This window comes from Pseudonaja textilis, chromosome Z (genome assembly GCF_049901715.1).
Source record: "Pseudonaja textilis isolate UNSWEBS1 chromosome Z, rPseTex1.2, whole genome shotgun sequence".
Lineage (NCBI taxonomy): Eukaryota > Metazoa > Chordata > Lepidosauria > Squamata > Elapidae > Pseudonaja > Pseudonaja textilis.
The window spans coordinates 127,353,015-127,373,830 of record NC_142008.1 but is presented as its reverse complement, the minus strand read 5'-3'; the positions used below and the strand labels follow the sequence as shown (position 1 = coordinate 127,373,830).

At 43.4% G+C, this 20,816-nt stretch overlaps 1 protein-coding gene across 1 annotated transcript in view; it reads right to left on the bottom strand.

The window, feature by feature from the left end:
- Positions 1 to 2,178: 2,178 nt before the first annotated feature.
- Positions 2,179 to 20,816, bottom strand: part of PRMT5 (protein arginine methyltransferase 5) — a 34,626-nt gene continuing 15,988 nt past the window's right edge. Inside the window, exons 4-17 of the mRNA XM_026719509.2 lie at positions 20,116 to 20,250; positions 19,213 to 19,328; positions 16,793 to 16,842; positions 16,550 to 16,713; positions 15,992 to 16,153; positions 14,604 to 14,681; positions 11,856 to 11,914; positions 9,770 to 9,892; positions 9,320 to 9,495; positions 7,464 to 7,573; positions 6,653 to 6,746; positions 6,263 to 6,379; positions 5,496 to 5,560; positions 2,179 to 2,560 (exon numbers count right to left, since the gene is read on the bottom strand). Coding sequence (XP_026575294.1) covers positions 2,408 to 2,560; positions 5,496 to 5,560; positions 6,263 to 6,379; positions 6,653 to 6,746; positions 7,464 to 7,573; positions 9,320 to 9,495; positions 9,770 to 9,892; positions 11,856 to 11,914; positions 14,604 to 14,681; positions 15,992 to 16,153; positions 16,550 to 16,713; positions 16,793 to 16,842; positions 19,213 to 19,328; positions 20,116 to 20,250 — 1,602 coding nt within the window. The 3' untranslated portion in view covers positions 2,179 to 2,407. The remainder of the gene's footprint in view (positions 2,561 to 5,495; positions 5,561 to 6,262; positions 6,380 to 6,652; positions 6,747 to 7,463; positions 7,574 to 9,319; positions 9,496 to 9,769; positions 9,893 to 11,855; positions 11,915 to 14,603; positions 14,682 to 15,991; positions 16,154 to 16,549; positions 16,714 to 16,792; positions 16,843 to 19,212; positions 19,329 to 20,115; positions 20,251 to 20,816) is intronic.

The following is a 20,816-nucleotide window of genomic DNA, read 5'->3' as shown; positions in this document are numbered from 1 at the left end:
TGTCTCACCAACTGGAGTGGCGGGACAAAGGCCGCCTATTGTGGCTACGACTTATTAAGCCTGGGCCCAATTCCTGAGGGAGACCGTTATTTGATGAAAGAAAGACGGCTGCCAACAGGGCTGCCTCAGTTAATCCTGGTTCAAATTGGGAGCCGTGATTCCTCACATAACCAGCCCACCCATTAGGATTTCAGGGATGATGAAAGTAAAAACACCCCCTTCTTTCTGTCCAGGATATAGTTCAAGGACATCTTTCAACAATGACAGCAAGCCTGCTTAATTTCAGGCTAGTTAACAGCCTTGACTGCCCCCATTTTGCACCTTCTGGATATTTCAGGGAAGCCCCCACCTACTGTCCACTGCAGTAGTCAAACTGCAGGGCAACTACTGAAAGGACTCAAAGATTGGAATTAGGAAAGTTTTTTAAAAGTCTAAAGAGATTCTTCAGGTTGTCCCAAAGGTGCTTTTTCAGGAAGCAACTGGACTTATTTTTTCTTGTTTTGTTTCGCTTCTCATCCAAGAATCTTCTTCAGCTCTCCTCACACTCCAGACAGAGCTGAAGAAGCTTCTTGGATGAGAAGTGAAACTTCTGCAAAGAAAAAAACAAGAAAGTCTAGTTGCCTCCTGAAAAAGCATCTTTGGGACAACCCTGACCTAGGTGGTTGAGAATCTCTACAGATTTTTACTGAAAGGACTCAAGATTGGAATTAGGAAAGTTTGTTAAACTTTCATTGTCATTGCTTTTCTAAAAAAAAGAAAAAGAAAACAAATCTTGGGATAATAAAGTACTTGGGAGCCTCATTTTATATTTAGGCCAAACTGTTAGAATGATGTGCTTAACAAAAAAATAATTCTAGGTGTTGCATTCACCTGATCTTGATTATACCAAAAAATATTATTCATTCATGGCCCTCCAAGTAGAACAGCCTCTTTTTCGTCAAGTTCATCCGGTCCTTCATCCATATAGTTAAAATGCAGTGATAACTATCAAGCAGCCATTTCTTGCTCATAAAGTGAAACCCTTTAGCAGAAAAAGCACACCCAGGAAAAGCAATCCTTAGATCCATTTGCACCACTTAAAGATACCAGCTGCTCTCACTCACCTCACAAGATATCCTAAGGAAATCATCCAGATTTAAGGAAAGGTCACATGCCTCCCAGAAAGGCAGTTAAAAAAAAAAAAAAAGTGCCAATCTTGCATCCTGGCTCTTGGAAATATACCCCAAAAGGACAGTTCCAGATAGTACTAAAGCAGTGAGGAACACCCCCTCCCCAGATAGAAAAAGAAACCATGAGGCAGGAAAAAATTCAGATCTAATACAAATAATTAAATCACAACAGTAGCTGTTGCTTGTTGAAGCTGAATAGGGAAAATTATCCCATCAATAAACACAGGATTAAATGTCACTAAGTCAGAATTAACCTTCACCAAAAACCAGTTTTAGACCAAAACTCAAAAACGGTATGTAAACTCGCGTTTGAACATTAATCTTTCTAGCTAGCCAAGAAGCCTTGCTGAATGTCACTCATCTTGGTTCCCTGTTATTAAAAGCTTTGCTTCATTATTCAATTATTTCTTTATAAGTGCTGATTGTCCAGGGAAATATTTCCTCCCAACAGCAGTGTAAAAATCTTAAAACTTAAAATCTTCCCCTTTAAGAAAGCCAAGCCTCAGAAGCTCCGGAGACAGGAAGTCTAGTCGTACTGCCAAGAATGTAATAAGGGTGGAAAAAAAACAAAAGGAGATTGCTTCTAACTACAGGTTCTCTGAGCTGCTTAGAAAGTTAACAAGGGGTTCTATAGAACCAGACAGAACTGGTAGAATCCCATCCCTAGAGTCCAGCCTCCTGCACTGACTTTGCTTGTCGGAAGGTTGCAAACAGGATGCTGCAACTGTCATAAATACATACTGGTTGCCAAGTGCTACATTTTGATCCCGTGGCCATGAGGACCCAGTGACAACCATAAGTGCAAGGACCGTTTGTCACTTTTTTCATCACCGTCGTAACTTAGAATAGTTGGTAAACACATGGTCCTAAGTCAAGGACTATCTATATGGAAGAGTTTAATAAAGACACCCAAATGAACTTCATCTGTCAGAAAACCTGTACAGCTTTTTCCTTCGAAAAGAAAATGCTGCTCCAAGTCCTTATTTCTCTGGGGCAACAGAGACAGAGACACATTTCGACAATTTTATTGAAATTTCACTGACCGAAAAACATGATCAAAGCAGGTGGAAGCAGCCAAGCCAAAGACTCTGCCCCAAGCTGCACCCAGCAAATGTTGAAGACTTGTCTGACTCTGCATAGAAAAATCAAGTCTTTCTCTCTTGTCCGAGTGCAAAACGGAAGAAACTTCCTTGTGTGCCTCGGTGCCGGAGCAACGGGGGGATGGACTGAACTCCTGCTCACAGTCCAATGGTGTAGGAACGTCCAGTGGTGTTGTGGATGACCGAACACATGGGGGAAACCACAGCCCACTCGTACCACACTTTCTTAGAGTTGTTGCAACGCCAGAAGGCCACTTGGATCTTCTCGCCCGCCTGCACGGTCATGGGTTGCTGTGGGGGGCGGAAGGGGGACACCATTAATAACAGCAGAATCATTCTAAATATTAATCCCCCACCACCACCCAGTCAGTGTTGTGGTTAGCCAGCAGCAGGTGCGGACAGCTGAGGAGAGCGAGGACTCAAGATGAGGGGCCAGGACAATTAGGGAGTGGACTGCTGCCTTCAGAGATTGTGGGAACTGGCAGCAGTGAAGAGGTTTCTGAGGAGCCTGTGCCAAGTGCGCGTGTACGTAGGATTGCTCGCGGGAAAGATCTAGAACAGCACGTGCGACTTGGGAGTAAGGCTACAAGGTAATGGCCCCTCCTTCAAGAAGATAAAAGCCAGCTGTGAAAGCGACGTACTTTGCAGAAGGCAAAGACGTTTTGAAACTCCAGCCTCGTGGACATTCCAGTATCCTGAGTTTGTATTTGAAGATTCTTATAATGCAAATTATTTCTTGTCTGTTATCTTTTGGCAGTCTCGCACAGTTTGGCAAGGCTTGTGCTTATCACAACTAATTATTTTGCAGAAACATTAAAAGGTTTCTGTTCCCTTTGGATTGTGTTGAAAAAGGGCATGGGTCAGAACAGTCAGTCATATCAGCATATTTCCATGCAGGAGTAGAGATGTAGTAGGAACACGGATATTTTTAAATTATCTGATAAACACCTAATTCTCACAGTGCTGTATGATTTACTCATGTAGTATTATTATTTATTCTTATCTTTTTTACTAGAGCATTATTGGTGGTATTATTATTATAATCTCTTTTATTCATTAAACATAAAACTCAAGTCAATCAAATGTTTAAAAATGTATCATAAATATCACTGACTGGCGCTGGTGGTTAATATGGGTTGCTGTCAGCATTTTTCGGTGTCAACCAAGTATATTATTAGCATTAGTATTAGTATAGTAGTAGTAGTATTAATAGTAGTATTGGTATTAGTATTATCATTATCATTGTTCTTGTTGCTGTTTTGTTATTGTTGTTATTTATTATTCTCTTCATTAAACATGAAAATCAGTCAACTGAATATTTAAAAATGTATCACAAATATTGACTGGCGCTGACAGTTGATATAGGTTGCTGCCAGCATCCTAGGTATCAACCATATACTATTATTATTATTATTATTATTATTATTATTATTATTATTATTATCCTCCATCAAAGCTGGTTCAACACTGTCTTTCCCCACCGAGTGCCGCCTTGATGTGGCAGGGGGCTTAACTGCTCCAATGAAACTGAGAGCTGTGCTGGCGGTAGTGCAAACTACCAGCAGGTCCAACCATATCAGAGAGGTCTAGGCCAAGGAGCGGAACTGAGTGCACCCAACAACCCATGCAATGAATCATGGTGAAACACAACCAAATGAAGCCTATACCGGCTCGGTCATCACCCAGGTTAACAAGGACCACATTGGGTGTTGGGGAACCTGGGCACCCCTCAACAAGTGGGCTACAGGCCACAGGTCCCACAGCTGAGCAACCAGGGCATGGGCCTGCAGGGCTACTGGAACCTGAACAATCTCAGAAGCAGCAGAAATACACCATGTCAGAGAACCGCACTGTAATGAAATGCTACTACAAAGCAGAACCAGAAAAAACAAGCTACCAAAAAATGTTGTTGTATTATTATTGTTGCTATTGTTATTATCTTGTTCTTGTTGCTGTTATTGTTATTTATTATTATCTCTTTTATTCATTAAACACAAAACTCAGTCAACTGAACATTTAAAAATGTATCACAAATATAACTGACTGGCGCTAATGGTTGATACGGGTTGCTGCCAGCATCCTAGGTTGTTGCTGTTGTTATTATCATCAGCTCTTTTATTCATTAGACATGAAAGTCAACTGAACATTTAACAATGTAATCATCTTCATCATCATCTGTTGCTTATATGCACACTGAGAAATTCTGCACTTCAGACAAATTCCTTGTGTGGCTAATCACAGTTGGCCAAACAAAGTATTCCAATGCAGAATTTGATATTTCAACTTTCTCCCAGATTTAATTGCAAATAGAAATACTGGTAGCCCTCGGCTTAAAAACATTCATTTAGTGACCATCTGGAGTTACAATGGCATAAAAAAAGGGACTTATAATTGGTTTTAACACAACTGTTGCAGCTTTCCTAGGGTCACATGATCAGAATTTGGAGATGTGCTCTGCCAATGTCATGTGATCACCATCTCTAAACTTCCCAGCTGGCTTCCGGCAAGCAAAATCAACTGGTGAAGTCAGATCCATTTAATGGCTACATGGTTCACTTAACAGCTGTCGTGATTCACTTAACAGCTGTTGCAAACAAGGTCACAAAAATGGGGCACGACTCATTTAACAATTCAGCAACCGAAATTTTAGGCTCCATTGGAGTCAAAAGGCAAGGGCTACCCAGTAATGGCCACAATCCTATAATATTTTTTTTCTTTTTATCTCTGTCCCATGTCTGAGAAGGAAATTTAAAACCCCAGGTCACCTTAACCCTCTTTGGCTACAGCTTTCCACAGGCAGACTATTGATTTACTGCCCTTAAACAGCCTTCCTTTATACCACACGGCTCTAAATTTTTATGTCTTGCTAAAGGTGCGCTAATCGATCAATTTCAGATGGAAAGAATAACTGGAGGAAGTAAAATTACAGGGGGGAAAAAGATGATCTAGGAAGAGAAACGGAAGGCAACCAGACATGGCAGCTGAGCAAAGCTAGCTACCAAAACCTTTACTTCCTTATAATGTAAAACCCCTTCTACAGGTAGTCCTCAAAGTCATAAAGTGGGGCAAAACTCATTTAATGAATGCCTCACTTAATGACTTTGAGGACTACCTATATATATATTTTGCTTTGTCACAGTTTCCCTTGATGAAAAATCCTCAAATACTTCCAACAGATAGTTTGTTCTTATGTAGGGAAATTTTTATTTTTAAACAGAAAAGTTACCTTAATGGGGAAAAAAATAGGGAACCATGAAAACATGCCAGGTGAATGCGTCTCAGGACGAATACCTGTAAGGAGGAACGGGGAGAGGAAAAAAAAAGTAGGGGAGAGAGAATTATTATTATTATTGTATTCAATAGCATCAAGGCAATCTATAACAAGGGGTGTAAGAGAAGAGATTTTTCTGTCCTGGGTCCCTTTGGAATGTTTCAACAGCTCCCACGTTTCTGGCTTCCGGATAGGCCTTATCATCTGGCTCTGCGGGTTGGCACGGCCCTAATGGAGACGTATCTGGCTGGTGCAGTGTCAGAGAAGGCACGTGCACACACACACACACAAAACTCTCTCCACTTGAGCCTGTAGTTTTTAGTCTGTATTTTTTGTTGTTGTTTAATGACCCCGTAATCTCTTGCGGGGGTGGAGTCGGTGCAACTGAATTGAACCGAGTGTTTACTGTCCGGATGCCCTTCCTGTTGCCAATGCAGAGTTTTGCAGCAGATATATTCTCATGGTGCCCAGAGAGAGAGAAATAGCAGCCTCTACCTAGAATTCAACTCGCAACCTCCTGATTGTGAGGTGAGAGCTCCCCCTCTAGGCCACCTCACCACTCAGTTTTTATTCTGCATTGAATCCCCGATTTTAATAGTTTTATGTTTCTGCTTTTATTACATGGTAAGCCACCCAGTTACTTTGGATTGCCAGATGGGCAGCATCTAAATTTAATAAATAATGAACTCTTCCTCTCCCATCCGAGGCTTCCCTCCACATACTGAGTGTGATGTCTCCATATAGCGTGGTCTCAAAGTAGCCGGCAAAGCCGTGGAGCACCGTATTCACATCCACCTGGAATTCCAGTGTTTGGTAACGGTTGTTGTCCTTGAGAGGGTCTGCAAAAGGGAAAAGACAAAACCAAAGATAAGAGGGAGCACCCAGAAGCTTGAAAGAAAACAAGGATAAAAATATCCAAGCCTAAATCCATCTGTTTTTAACAGAAAGGAAGATGGCTTGCTGTGGGTGAGTTAACCCAGGTTTTGCAGTAAAAAAAAAATTATGAAGAAAAAGATGCAGCCAGCCCTTCTTCTCATCCAGACAACTAACAGTCTAGCTTAGCTTGTTTCCATAACATCCAATGGGTGTTTTGCTCTCCAAAATGTTCCTACCTGGGTTGGGGTGTCTGAAGGTGAAACAAGCTTTCGGGGGTGCTAACTGGTGGAAGTTGTGAAGGCGAACAACATAAGGCATTTCAAATTGAGCCTGGGAGGGAAAAAAAAAAATAAAACAGAACAGAATCAGATTTTAAAATGCCACGTGAGGTCCTTGGTGCTCTCTGAGCATGGTTGTTTTCTTGCAGAAGTTTCATGACCCAACTAGGGAACATCATCAGTGCTACTGGAATATGCCATTCCCATTTTTTATATATAGAAAGGTTCCAATTTCTCTTGGTAAGAATCGTAATTAAAAGTTTGCAATCATTTTTCTTCCACGTGTAGAATGGAGTATATATTTGATTTTTTAAAGTAAAAGTGGCAACACTGAAGCTCCAGGATGGCTTCAGGGTTGACACTGCAGGTGATTCATTTTTTGTATCATTAAGAAGATTAAATTTAAAAACTTTTCAGAGCATCCTGAAAAACTAAATGATGAATCTAAATCAGGACGTTTGATGACAAAGACATAAATTTGATTACATGTATGTAATCATATAACACAAGGTCCTTCATTGTTTTAACTGAAGATTACTTTAACTCAAATAACTTAATTATTTGTATATGCCCAGTATTTGACATTAAATAATTTTAGGAATTTAAACCTGACCTACATTGCATACTTGGTTTCTTGCTGTTGTTAGGAAAAGCCCTATTTTCTTTCATTTTTTTTCCCCCCAAGAGATCAAGAGTTCTATTTTTCTTTTGCTAATTTCTTTTTAGGAAAGAACATTTTTAAGAGGACAGAGAATACAGGAAACCTCACCTCTGGATCGCGATCCTTCTCACGACAGGCGCGCACTTCATTGTAGAGCTTTGAGGATGAGATGGGACCCAAGAAGGAGGTATAGTGATGGGGGATGCTCATCCCTCCCTCTGGGTAGAGGGGCAAATCAAAGAAATATCAATAACTCACAATTATTAACAGGACGTAGCTGACTGGCTCAGTTAACCCAACAGATCTTTCAGCCTGCATACCACATTTTATTTTTAGTACAGGTACTCCTCAACCATTCATTTAGGGACCATTCAAAGTTGAAAAAAAAGTGACTTACAACTGTTGCGGCATCCCCAGGGTCATGTGATCAAAACTAAAGAAAATGTGTTTGGCTGTTGTTTTCCCCGAAAATGTGACCTACCCTAAAAGTAAGTCCTAGCTTGATTTTTACATGTGCACCAATATAAGCCCTACCTCCCAAAATAATTAAGATCCCACCTACTCCAGAGTGGACAGGTAAAAATTAAGCTAGGGTGAGGATGGGATATGGGGGGTGGAGCTGCCCTACTATTTACCTTTGGATAGTTGTAGCCAGGCCTCGCAGACCCCAACACCTGCCTTGCCACCCCATTTCTTCTGCAGCAGGCAAGGCTGGCAAGGCTTTCCCAAAGGCCTCTGTACATGATAACAAAGCTTTGGATCGATCCAGAGATGTTATCGCCTGCAGAGGCCTTCACGAAAGCCTTGCCGGCCACAGAAGTAGTAGTTCCGGGGGCAACGTGTACAAGTGAGGTTAGTCAGGGGATGACATCCCCTGAAAATAAGCCCGGGTGCCTTTTTAAGTGGGAAAAGAAATATAAGACAGGGTCTTATTTTGAGGGGGAGACTCTGGCATGTAGTTGTGACAATTGCAGCATGCCGGGTTTGTGTGATTTGCAACCCAGCCAGCTGGCTTCTGGCCATCAAATTCAATGGGGAAGGCAGATTTATTTATTTATTATTTATTTTGAAATTTATATTGCTGCCTATTCGCATATGGTGACTCAAGGCAGCTCATAAGAATATTATATAATATTGTTATAATATATAATATTGTTTACAAAAAACAATAAAACTAATAAAAAAGAGAATCAGTAATAAATTAATAAAATAACATAATAAAATAACCGGCGACAACATATCACATGAGCCATTTAAGATTCATGTAACAATCCCGTGATTCACTTAGTGACTATGGTGATTCACTTTAAGAACCATGGCAGAAAAGTTCAGGATTGTAAGCCATCCAGTTACCCAGGGGTTAAATGGCCAGTCAATAAATTTAATTAAAAAGAAAATAAATAAAAAATATAACAAGTAAAAAATACAATAAATATCATAAAATAAAATAAAATACAATGATAAAACAATTAAAAGAAAAGAAAAAAATAACATAAAATGAAAAATAAAATACAAAATAAGATAAAAATGAAAAATAAATAAATGAAATGAAAAATAAAAAATAACCTAAGTAAAAAAAAGTGAAATACATAATAAAAAACAATACAATTAAACAAAATTTTAAAAAAAATAACAGCATAACATAAAATGAAAAATAAAATATAAAAATTTAAAATAAAATAAACATGAAAAATAAGTACAATTAAATAAAATCTAAAATAAAATAAAAATAAAATAAAATAAATAATAATAATAAAACAGTTAAAAATAACAAAAATTAAAAATTAAATGAAATGAAAATAAAATAAAATAACATTAGGCAATGACTCATACTTAATAATTGCCATGCTCAGCAGTGGAAAGTTTGCTCCCAATTGTGAGCTGAGGATTACATATGTATAAATATTCTAAATATTTTGGACTGCAAACATCATTATTCAGAGGTTTTGCTCCTTCGGACTCACCTTTGAGGCAATGTTCCGCCCCATCCAGACACTCTGGGGACAGCTCGTTGTCAGCGAAGGAGCCCAGGAGTTCCGACACCATCAGATCCGCTTTCTCGGGGGCCTCCCACTCGCGCATGTCACAGGAGACCACCGTCACCTGGGACCCCCATTCCTCGTACTGCCAGCTCTCCAGCCTGAAGGAAAAGAAGGCCGGAAGATGTTGCTGTGGCGGGACTAGAATTCCCCTGGTGATTGACCCCCAAATCGCCCAACGGATTTCCTGTCTAAGGTGGGACTAGAACTCCCAGTGTCCTAGCCTGGTACTTCACCACTAGACCAACTAGCTCTCCCTACAACGATTCTTCAATGCACAATGACATCCATGGGCCGATTCCTTCCACCCTGCCCTCCAAAGGGCCCAGGGCTGCACGCCAAGGATGAGTCCACGGCAAGTGGGAACCAACTTACGTCACCACCGCGTTGGGGTTCTTTTCCACGGCGTAAATCTTGATGCGTCGTTTGGCCTGGCAGGCCGCTTGGAGGGAGGCGTTGACGAGAGGACCCCTCCCAGCCCCCAACACCATCACCACCCTGTGGGTTGTTGTGGGGGGGGGGAGAACAAAAGCAAAGGGGAGAAATGAGGGACGTTATCAGGAGGCAACAAAAACAAAGAGGCCGTTGTCTTAAACCAGGTTTAAGCTTGTGCCCACTAGGAGCAATCCAGCTAAAAAAACACGGGAGCCCAGCTGGAGAGTGCGCTATTGTCGCCCCGACAAAAAGTGTGTCTCCGCTCACAATCAAAGCTCGCCCAGCCGCCGTGTGACCAGCACCGACAGCCAAACGAGGGGATGATCTCACTCCGTGACTTTTGTTATGCGCTTTTAATCGTAATTAAAAAGGCGACCTCCGCATTGTGGTTTCCGCCAAGCTGCCTTCTAACTAGCTTTGCCTCGGGATCAGACACCTGCCGCATAATCCTGTGTGGGATTTGATGCCCGGTTCAAAGACCGGTAATAAGCGGGGAGGGAATACGGGTATAATCCTCGACTTAGGCCCACAATGGAGTCCAAAATTTCCCTTGCTCAGCGAAACAGAGACAGCCCCCCATTTTTATAGCCTTTCCTGTCAAAGTTGTGAAGCGAATCATTGCCGTTGTTCAGTGAGCTGCACGGTCCTTAAGGGAATCTGGCTTCCCTGTCGACTCGGCTTGTTAGAAGATCACAAAAGGGCCAACCGTCGTAAATATGAGTCAGTTGCCAGGAGCCCGAATTCTGATCACGGGACCATTGGGAATGCGGCTGTGATGGTTAAGGGCGAAACGCGGGTGTAAGTCATCTTTTCCAGGGCCGTTGTAACTTGGAACGGTCCCTAAATAAGCGGCTGTAAGTTGAGGAATACCTGTAATATCCTTGCTTTGCTACAAAAAAAAAAAATTGAAGGGTAAAAATGGAGGGAGAGGCCACTTTGCAGCTTATTACAGGCGGTCCTTGACTTACAACCATCGGTTTCATGACCGTTCTAAGTTAAATGGTGCTGGAAAAAAGGGACATTTGACCAGTCCTCACACTTATGACCATAGTAGCATTCCCCCCATCGTCATGTGATAAGGCTTTGGGTGACAACTGTCATGTTCTTGAGGTGGTTGGTTGCAGCAACCTGAGGGTCCCGGATTGTCATTTGCAACTGTCCTAGGGAGCTTCTGACGAGCCAAGCAAATGGGGGAAAGCCAGATTCACTTAACAGGAGCGTGATTCACTTAACAAACGTAGCAAGTCACTTAACAATGGTGGCAAAAAAGGGATTATAAAACGGAGGAAGACTCAATGAGCAACTGCCTGGCTTGGCAGCCAAAATTTTCCAATGTGGTCAAGAACTTCCTGCGCTCCCTGATATTGTCTAATGAAAGGGACTTGGGATGATTGACAGACAGCCTTGCATCCCCAATACAGGTTGTCCTCCCACAGGGGGTCTGTGGTAAATCTGAACAGTTTCTGAGCAACCAGTCTCAAGTCAAGGACCGCGGGTCCATCGTAACTTCGAACGGTTTCGAAGCAATGAGCCACAAGTCAACTCCTTGACTTGCGGCTGGTTGCTTAACAACTGTTTGAAGTTATGACTTTATATTTGAAGATCTGAAGGTTGTCTCCTGCAGTCATGTGACTACAACCCTGTTGCTCGGCGACTGGCCTGCCTTTACAGCGTTTGCTTGGGGGAGGTGTCACAGGACCGCATATTAACATGGTTTGCTAAAACCACGGTTTTCAGCAAAACCAGCCCACAGCAAACCACTGGTTCAATGGACCCCGGTAGCGTTGGCTTAATGGTCACGGCTTTGCTTAATGACCGCTGCAAAAAGGTTGTAAAAATTTGACAGTTTTGCAACCGTCACGACTTACGACTGTGATGGGAAGGCTTTTAAAGACACTTTTCTAAGGAGATTCCAGTGCAGCAAAGAGCAAGGCAGGTGTATCTTGCAACTTTTCTCAGTCCGCGTCCAAGGATTGTGGCCCCTCCCTCACAGCCCACTCCCCTCCATGTTGGAGTTCCTACTCACTGGACATTAGTGTCTTTCTCCTCTTCGGGAACACGGTCCAAGAGGCACTTGTAGATTGCCTGAACGGAGAGAAGCGACACACACACAACAACGTAAGTTTTCCCCGTTTAGAACAAGCGAAGGGAACCCAGAGGTGCTTTTCCCGAGAGGCAACTGGACTTTCCAATTTTTTCCTTGAAGGAGTTTCATTTCTCATTCAAGAAGCTTCTTCAGCTCTGAGGAATGGAAGGATTTATCCTCCTGGCAGACAGCTGGTCGTTTGCATCCTTTTTAGAGAGTCGTTGGGGCCACTTGGAGGTTTGTCTTGTGTCCTCAGGGTCCCCCGAGTGGTGCAAATGGAGCCTTCTTGGAACTGTTGAAAGGACTGTGTTTTAGACCAGAGATAGATGACTTCGTATCCACACACCCCCTCTGTGGAGAGAGGGACGTTCAAGTTGGACAAAGATGGTCTCTTTGACCCCTCTTTCAACCCAGCAGCCCTCTCCATCCAAAATGTGGACTTTGTTGTCTTCAAAAGAATGGCCTCTGTCTTTTAAATGCAGGTGGACTGCTGAATCTTGTCCTGATGGGTTGGTTCTTCTTTGTTGTGCAAAGTGGCTGTTTTGTTTCCCCAATGTACAGATCTGCACATGGCTCAGAATAACAGAATAACAACAGGTGGCCTCAACGACCCTCCAAAAGGATGCAAACGACCAGCTGTCTGCAAGGAGAATAAATCTTTCCATTCCCCACCATCCCGTCAGAGCTGAAGAAGCTTCTTGGAGGAGAAGCGAAATGTCTTCAAAGAAAAACCAGAAAGTCCAGTTGCCTCTTGAAAAAAAAAGCACCTTTGGGACAACCATGACCTGGTAAACGAGAATCTCCACAGACATCAAGCGAAGGAAACCACCGCTCAAAATATTCCTGATATAGCTAGTCCTCGACTTACAACCACAATGGAGCCCCAAAATTTCTCTCATGAAGCAAAACATTTGTTAAGTCCGTTTTGCTCCATTTTATGACCTTTCTTTTTTGCCCCAATTAGGAACTGAATCCCTGCCGTTGTTAAGTTAGCCACACGATGGCTAAGTGAATCCCATTGACTTTGCTGGTCAGAAAAGGGGATCGCCGGATCTGTGGCCGTCATATATGAGTCAGCTGATGAGCTTCTCAAATTTGATCCCCTGACCCCGAGGATGCTGCAATGGTCATTAAGTGTGAAAAAGGCCGTAAGCCACTTTTTTGTGTGCCATTGTAACTTTAAACGGTCACTAAGTGAACTGTTGTAAGCCGTGGACTACCTATACAGGTAGTTGTAACTTCGAACGGTCGCTAATGAGATTGTTGTAAGTTGAGGACTACCTGAATTCCTAGGAATGTAATTTGTTGGAGCAGAATTCAATTAATTCACCGCTATAATAATTTATCTCAAGAGAGAAGCCAGTCAAATGCGGCCCTAGGTTATTCTCTTTAAACCCACCTCTTCCTATTTGACAGCACAGCTAGTCCTAGACTTATAACACTTTGGCGACGGTTCCAAGCTACAACAGCACTGAAAAAAAGTGACTTAGGACCCTTTTTCGCAGTTACGACCTCTGCAGCATCCTTGTGATCACATCATCCAAATTCAGATGCTCGGCAGCTGGTTCGTACTTATGACTGTTGCTTTGCCCCAAGGTCACGTGATCCCCTTTTGCGACCGTCTGACAAGCAAAGTCAACGGGGAAGCCAGATTCATTTAACGACCAGGTTACTAACTTATGAATGGCAGGGGTTCACTTAACCGTGGAAAGGTTGTAAAATGGGGCAAAAATGTCTCACATAACAAGGGAAATTGTGGGCACAACTGTGGTCATAAGTCAGGGACTGCCTGTGCGGCCTGCCCCCCATTTCTAGCATCTCTCCAAATCTCAGTGGACCTTCAACAGTCTAGCCTGGTTTATTTAATTGTACCCTGCCTATATTATTTTTACAAATAACCAAAAGCAGCGAACAGAACCAAAATTCCTGTTATTGTCCCCATAACAACAACCCTGTGAGGGTGGGTTAAGCTGAGAGGGTGGAAAAAACCCAAAGTCATCCAGCTACAGTATGTTTCATGTCTAAGGCGGGACTAGAACTCACCGTCTCCTGGTGACTGGCCCAAAGTCATCCAGCCAGCTTTCAGATCTAAGGCAGGACTAGAACTCACTGTCTCTTGGTGATTGGCCCAAAGTCACCCAGCAGTGTTCCATGCCTAATACGGGGCTAGAATTCAGAGGCACCTTATTTGCCCAAAGCCACTTAGCCAACTTTCATGCCTAAGGCAGGACTAAAACTCACAGCCACCTAGTGATTGGTGCAAAGTTACCCAGCTGGCTTTCATGCCTAAGGCAGGACTATAATTTTTCTTTCCTGGTGATTGTCCCAAAGTCACCCAGCCAGCTTTCAGGCCTAAGGCAGGACTAGAATTCACTGTCTCCTAGCGATTGTCCCAAAGTCATCCAGCTACAGTATGTTTCATGTCTAAGGCGGGACTAGAACTCACCATCTCCTGGTGACTGGCTCAAAGTCATCCAAGTGGCTTTCATCTCGGTCACAACTCAAGTCTCTGGTTTCTAGCCTGACGCCTTAACCACTGGATCGAACTACTCTTGCTCCTTATCCCCAGATCCCGATCCTCTCTTCTCTCAGTCGTCAGCCACACCCGTATTTAATGCTTCACGCCAGACTTATATACCTTTCATTATTTCAGCAAATGCGCCTCACCTGTACCCCTTGCCAACTCACCTGTTGGTACTGGGAGTATTTGATAGGATCCTTCTCGAAGACTTCATAGGTCTGGGATTCCAGGTTGTCCATCAGGGGCTGTCGGGAGCAAGAACCAAAGGAGAAGAATTTGAACCCAGAATAAACCAGAGCAGCCAAGAAGCAAATGGTCAGAGCACAGCAGGGGAATTCAATTTCTCCGAGAGCCAAAACATGCAATCCCCACCAATATTTGAGATCATTCAGATAGTTCTCCACATACAACTGTTTGTTGAGTGACTGTTCGAAGTTACAATAGCACTGAAAAAAAACTATGTCCGTTTTTACTCTTATAGCCAGTGCAGTGTTCCCACAGTGATGTGATAAAAATTCAGACATTAGCAACTGACTCACATTTATGACAGATGCCATGTCCCGGGGTCACACAATCTTCCGATAAGGAAAATCAATGGGGAAGCCAGATTCACTTAACAACTGTGTGGCTTATTTAACAACTGTAGCAGTGAGTCATTTAGCAACCAGGAAAAGAAGAAACAGAGTAATGGAGTAGGAAGGGACCTTGGAGGTCTTCTAGCCCAACCCCCTGCACAAGAAGGAGATCCTCTACCATTTCAGACAAATGGATGCCCAATCTCTTAAAAACTACTTAAAAATCTGCTTTAAAACCTCCAGTGTTGGAGCACCCACAACTTCTGGTGGCAAGCAATTCCACCGGTTAATCATTCTCACTGTCAGGAAATTCTTCCTTAGTTCTAAGTTGCTTCCCTCCTTGATTAGTTTCCATCCATTGCTTCTTGTTCTGTCTTCAGAACAAGAAGAAAACAGATTGACGCCCCTCTTTGTGGCAGCCCCTCAAATAATGGAAGACTGCTATCATGTCATCTCTAATTCTTCTTTTTCATTAAACTAGACCAGGGGTTCCCAACCTGGGGTGCTCGCACCCCCTGGAAGTGCGAGACGATATACCAAGGGGTGCGAGAAAGTCCAGGTAATTTTTATATTTATTTATTTATTTATTTATTTATTATGCAATGGATTAACTTTGTTTTCATTTTAGAGTTAAGTATCTTTATTTAGTGGCCGTCACATACATTGCTGAAAAGATTCAATCCTACCATATATTTAACGCGTTCGGTCGTTCCTAAAGTCTAAATTTCAGGAGGTGCGAGGTTCGAGTGAAATTTCTTTAGGGGTGCGGGGCGAAAAGATGGTTGGGAACCACTGAACTAGACATGCCGCGGTTAAGGAAGATTGTAAAATGTGGCAAAATTCACTCAATTGTCTCGCTTAGCAACAGACATCATGGATTCCCTTGCGGCCGTCAGGCCAGGACTACCCGTAGTTAAGACCTTCCAGACCCCAAATCTTTTTGAGGTTCAGTCCAACACCCTCAAGAAGAGAAGACCCACCTGCAATGGAGACTGTAGGTAATCTTCATAACCTTTGGCGAAAAGCTCGTAAGCAGAAGGAGGAGGACGATTCTGGCTGAGATACTCCAAGTATTGCAGGTAGGAGCAGAATTCCTTTTCTGGATGGTGGTGGGCTCCGGTGATGATGAACTGCACCTCAAGCTGAAGGAGAGGAGAAATAAAACAGGGGTCAACTTGAGATGTCTGAATACGGTTTCTGGAAAAAGAGTCATAGTGTGTGTGTGTGTGTGTGTGTGTATACATGTACACTTATATGTGTATTTGTACTGTGTTTCCCCCAAAATAAGATCCTATCTTGTAATATTTTTGCCACCAAAAAAGGCACCAGGTCTTATTTTCGGGGGATGTCCTCCACTGACTAACCCTCACTTGCACGCATCGCCCCACAGGCCTCCTTTTTTGCTGTCAGAGGCATTCAGGATCTTCTGCTTCTATGGCCGTCAAGGCTTTCCTGAAGGCCTCTGCAGCTGATAACAGAGCTCCCAAGGACGAACCCAAACAGAGCAGAGAGAGAGAGAGAGAGGAAAAAGGACTTACTTTAAGCAAGCGAAATATGAGGCGCTGATGCATTTTAGAAAGAACCGGGAAGCCTTTCTTATTGGTTAAGAAGATGCTAGTGGGTAGAACGGCGGCTTTGATTGGCTCACCCAGCCAGCGGTCAATGACGTGATTGGACGGCAGGTCTGGGCCAACCTCCAGCGCTGCCAAGAAAGAACATGAAAGATTTATCAACAGGAGGATTCGGAACAGAGCCCAGGAGCATCAAATCTCGGCACTTACCCACAGCCACACGCTTGTTGTAGTCGCACAACGTTCGGAAGTTGTGCCACCTGCGAAAAGAAAAGAAAGGAGCTAATTTGGGGGCGGGCTGGAAAACCGGCCTCTGCCCACCTCTCCCTCTGTAAGTCTCAAACTCAAGGCCCATGGGGACATGTGGCCCACAGAGTGCTTAGATCTGGCCCGCGGAGCCGCCCTGGAAACAGAGAAGGACCAGCCTGCGGTGCCACTGCCAGCGAAAACGGAGCTCAGGAGGGCTGCGTGCGGCTATCCCAAGCACCATTTTCGTTGCAGAGGGTACAGGTGGTCGCCGCAGCTGCGCGTGTCCCTCCTGAGCTCCGTTTTCACTGGCAGAGTGCTTGAGCCGCCATAGGCGCCCTGACATGAGTGACATCAAACTGGCCATGTCCATCCCGCCCCCGGAGGTCAAACACAACCCTGATGCGGCCCTCAATGAAATCGAGTTTGACACCCCTGCTCTAAGTTATCCACCCCCTCTTCCCTTCCTCTCCTCTTGCTAATTGTGGATCTCAAAATTAGCAGGCAGGGTGTACCATTGCCAGGAGATGACTCACAACGTGGAGGAAGCAACCCCCACTTAACATCTTCACAATAGTAACAGATTTTTATTTTTTTGCTGTTATTTGGTTTCCTTTTAAGTTGCCAAAAAAAGGAGCGCCAATTTTCACTGACGGAGCAAACGCTCAAAAATAAAAGACGTTCTTGGCTTACGGAGCCCGAAATTTCGGCGCTGAGCGAGATGTCTGTAAAGCGAATTTTGCCCCATTTTACGACTTTTCTGTCTGTTTGTTAAGTGAATCGCTGCAGTGGTTAAGGTGGCTGCACGGTTGTTAAGGAAATCTGGATTCCCCATTGACTTTTGCTTGTCCGAAGGTCATGAAAAGGGATCGCGTGACCCCCGGGACTGTCACAATTATGAGTCAGACGCCACGTTGAGCAGGAGAACATGGGCCACGCTGCGGCGGTTGTTAAGTTTGACAAATTGACAAGTGAACTTAAGTCACTTTTTTTCAGTGCCGTTGTAGCTTCAAACCATCGCTAAATGAACTGTTGGAATCCGAGGACTAGCTGCGCTGTCAAAATAGGAAGAGGTGGGTTTGAAGAGAATAACCTAGGGCCGCATTTGACTGGCTTCTCTCCTGAGACAAATTATTATAGTGGTGAATTAACTGAATTAATTGAATTCTGTTCCAACAAGACTCATTCCTAGGAATGCAGGCAGTCCTTGATTTATAACTATTCCTTTGGCAACCGTTCCAATTTACGACGGTACTGAAAAAAAGTGACTCACAGTCAGTCCTCGTACTTACCACTGTCGCAGCAATCCCCACAATCGCACGATCTAAATTCGGGCGCTTGGCAACGGGCTCCTACAGGTAATCCTCGCCTTATGGCCACAATCAAGCCGAAATGTTATGATGTGGAGTGAGAAATTTGTTAAGCGAGACTTGCCCGGTGTTACAACATTTTCTTGCCGCGTTGGTTAACTGAATCGCTGCAGCTGTTCAACAGGTTAATGCGGCCATTAAGTGAATCCAGCTTCCCCGCTGACTTTGCTTGTTGGAAGGTCGCAAAAAGAGGATCGTGGGACCCCGGAATGCGGTGACCATCGTACACATGAGTCAGCTGGCAAGCATCCAAATGTAAACCACGTGACCATGGGGATACTGCGATGGTCGCGTGAAAATCGGTTACTGGTCACTTTTACTGTGCCGTCATAACTTTGAATGGTCACTAAGTGAACCAGTATAAGTCGAGGACGACCTGTATTTACCAAGGTTGCACTTTTCCAGGCTCATGGGTTCGGCATTTGCGACCTCCCTAGATGGCTTTCAACAAGGAAATTCAATGGGGGGAAGTTTGGATTGGCTTAACAATGGTGTGATTCGCTTAACAACCCAGAGTAATTTGCTTAACCGTGCCGAAAAGAAGTCATAAAACTGTACAGTGACCATTCAACGTGGCACCGGCACTGAAAACAAGTGACTTGTGACTGTTTTTCACACTTAGCGACCGTGGTGGCACCTCTGTGGTCATGTGATCAAAATTCAGATGCTTGGCAACTGGTTGATACTTACGACGGTGTCCTGGGGTCACGTGATCCCCTTCTGCGATCTTGTGACGGGCGAAGTCGGTGGGGAAGCCAGATTCACGTAACAAACGTGTGACTAACTGCAGCGATTCACTTAACCACGGTGGCCAGAAAAGTCGTAAAATGGGGCAAGACTCACAGAACAAATGCCTAGCTTAACAACAGAACATTCTTTTCCCACTGGTGGTCAGTAAGGCGAGGACTATCTCTACAACTCAGTAAACTACTCAAAACCCATTGGAGAAACCTAAGTTTTTAACCGTTCAATTTCATCCCCGTATTTCAAACATCCACCAAACTTATCACTCACCACTGCCAGGTCTTCTCTTCACCTGCGGACTCGTCTTCCATGCCTGACACAGCCTCGTTTTCACACACATCATCCCTCAAGTCTTCTGGATCCAACAGCGGGACTCGCATCCAGAACTGGCACAGGAGAAAGGGGAAAAAAAGGAGTTAGGGTCCAAAAATTGACCCAGGCACTAAGTCTACAGTGGATGTGTTTACACATCTGAATAATGCAGAGAATAAGAGTTGGAAGGGGCCTTGGAGACGCTATACCATTTCATACAAATGGTTGTCCAATCTCTTTTTAAAAACTTCCAGTGTTGGAGCACCCACAACCTTCGGTGTCTAGTTGTTCCACTGATTAATTGTTCTAAATGTCAGGAAATTCTAGACAGAGGCAGATATTTCTCTCTCTGGAAGCAATGAGAATATATCTGATGAACAAAACTCTGCACTGGCAACAGGAAGGGCATCCAGCCAGTAAACACTCAGCTCCATTCAGTTGCCCCGACTTCACCCTGCAAGGGATTACAGGGGTCATTAAATGACGAACAACAACATTCTGTGTGGGGAACTAATATCTGCCTGCCCTAAAACTGGCTGCTATTTTGTGAAATACAGTACAGTACTCAATTTATAATTTTCATTTACTTGAGTTCACTCAATCCTTCCTCAAACCTATTTGGCTAACCAGGAGTGGCAGGAGGAAAGGTTTTGTTTTTCCTCTAAGAGTAATTATCAGGTCATTTGAAATTATTTCTTTGGAAAATCATCTCCGCTTTTGCTTGATGAGAAGAGAAAATAAGGTAAATACAAATAAGGAAGGTGTCATGGAAGTGATGTTATCGGCTCAGGGACCAGATGCATTGCGTGGCCCTCGAGTTGTGTTGAAATATAGAAGATGAGATATATCTGCTGGACATACCATGGAAGTGTGGTGGCCAGTATTGATGTGGTTACACAAAACACGTGCCAGGTTGGGATTGTTGGCCTGGGTCAAGGGAATCAGGAATGCGGGGAGCCCTAAATAGCCCCCAAAATTCAGCTCCTCCAACATGGCCTGGAACAAAAAAACAAAAACCATAGATATTAAGATTACAGCTTGCAGTCCTTGTCTTACTCTCTGTACAGACAGTCCTCGATTTATAACCATTCGTTTAGCGAACGTTCAAAGTTACAACAGCACTAAAAAAAAAAAAGTCACAGCCATTTTTCACACTGACAGCTGTTGCAGCATCCCTGTGGCCATGTGATCAAAATTCAGTTGCTTGGCAGTATGAACCAGGTTTCTGATGACATATCCAACATTTTTCCGATTTGTTCTTGAACATTCTTGCTATCCTTGTCGGGGGGAAAATGCCACCTGTAAAACATCTTATACAAGTTTTCTTTATAGGCTGTAGACATTGTCATTTTATAGTTTTGCAACCATAATTTCTGCCATTTCTCTAAGTCAATCCCATATCCAAAATTCCTCCCCCAGGCAATCATAGTTTCTTTAACTTGTTCTTCCTCTAGCTTAATTTCCAATAGATAACCATATAATTTTTAATCACCTTTTCATCAGTACTCATCAAAATCTTATCTAAATCAGTCTGTTTATCATAAAATCCCTCTGTTTTGGAA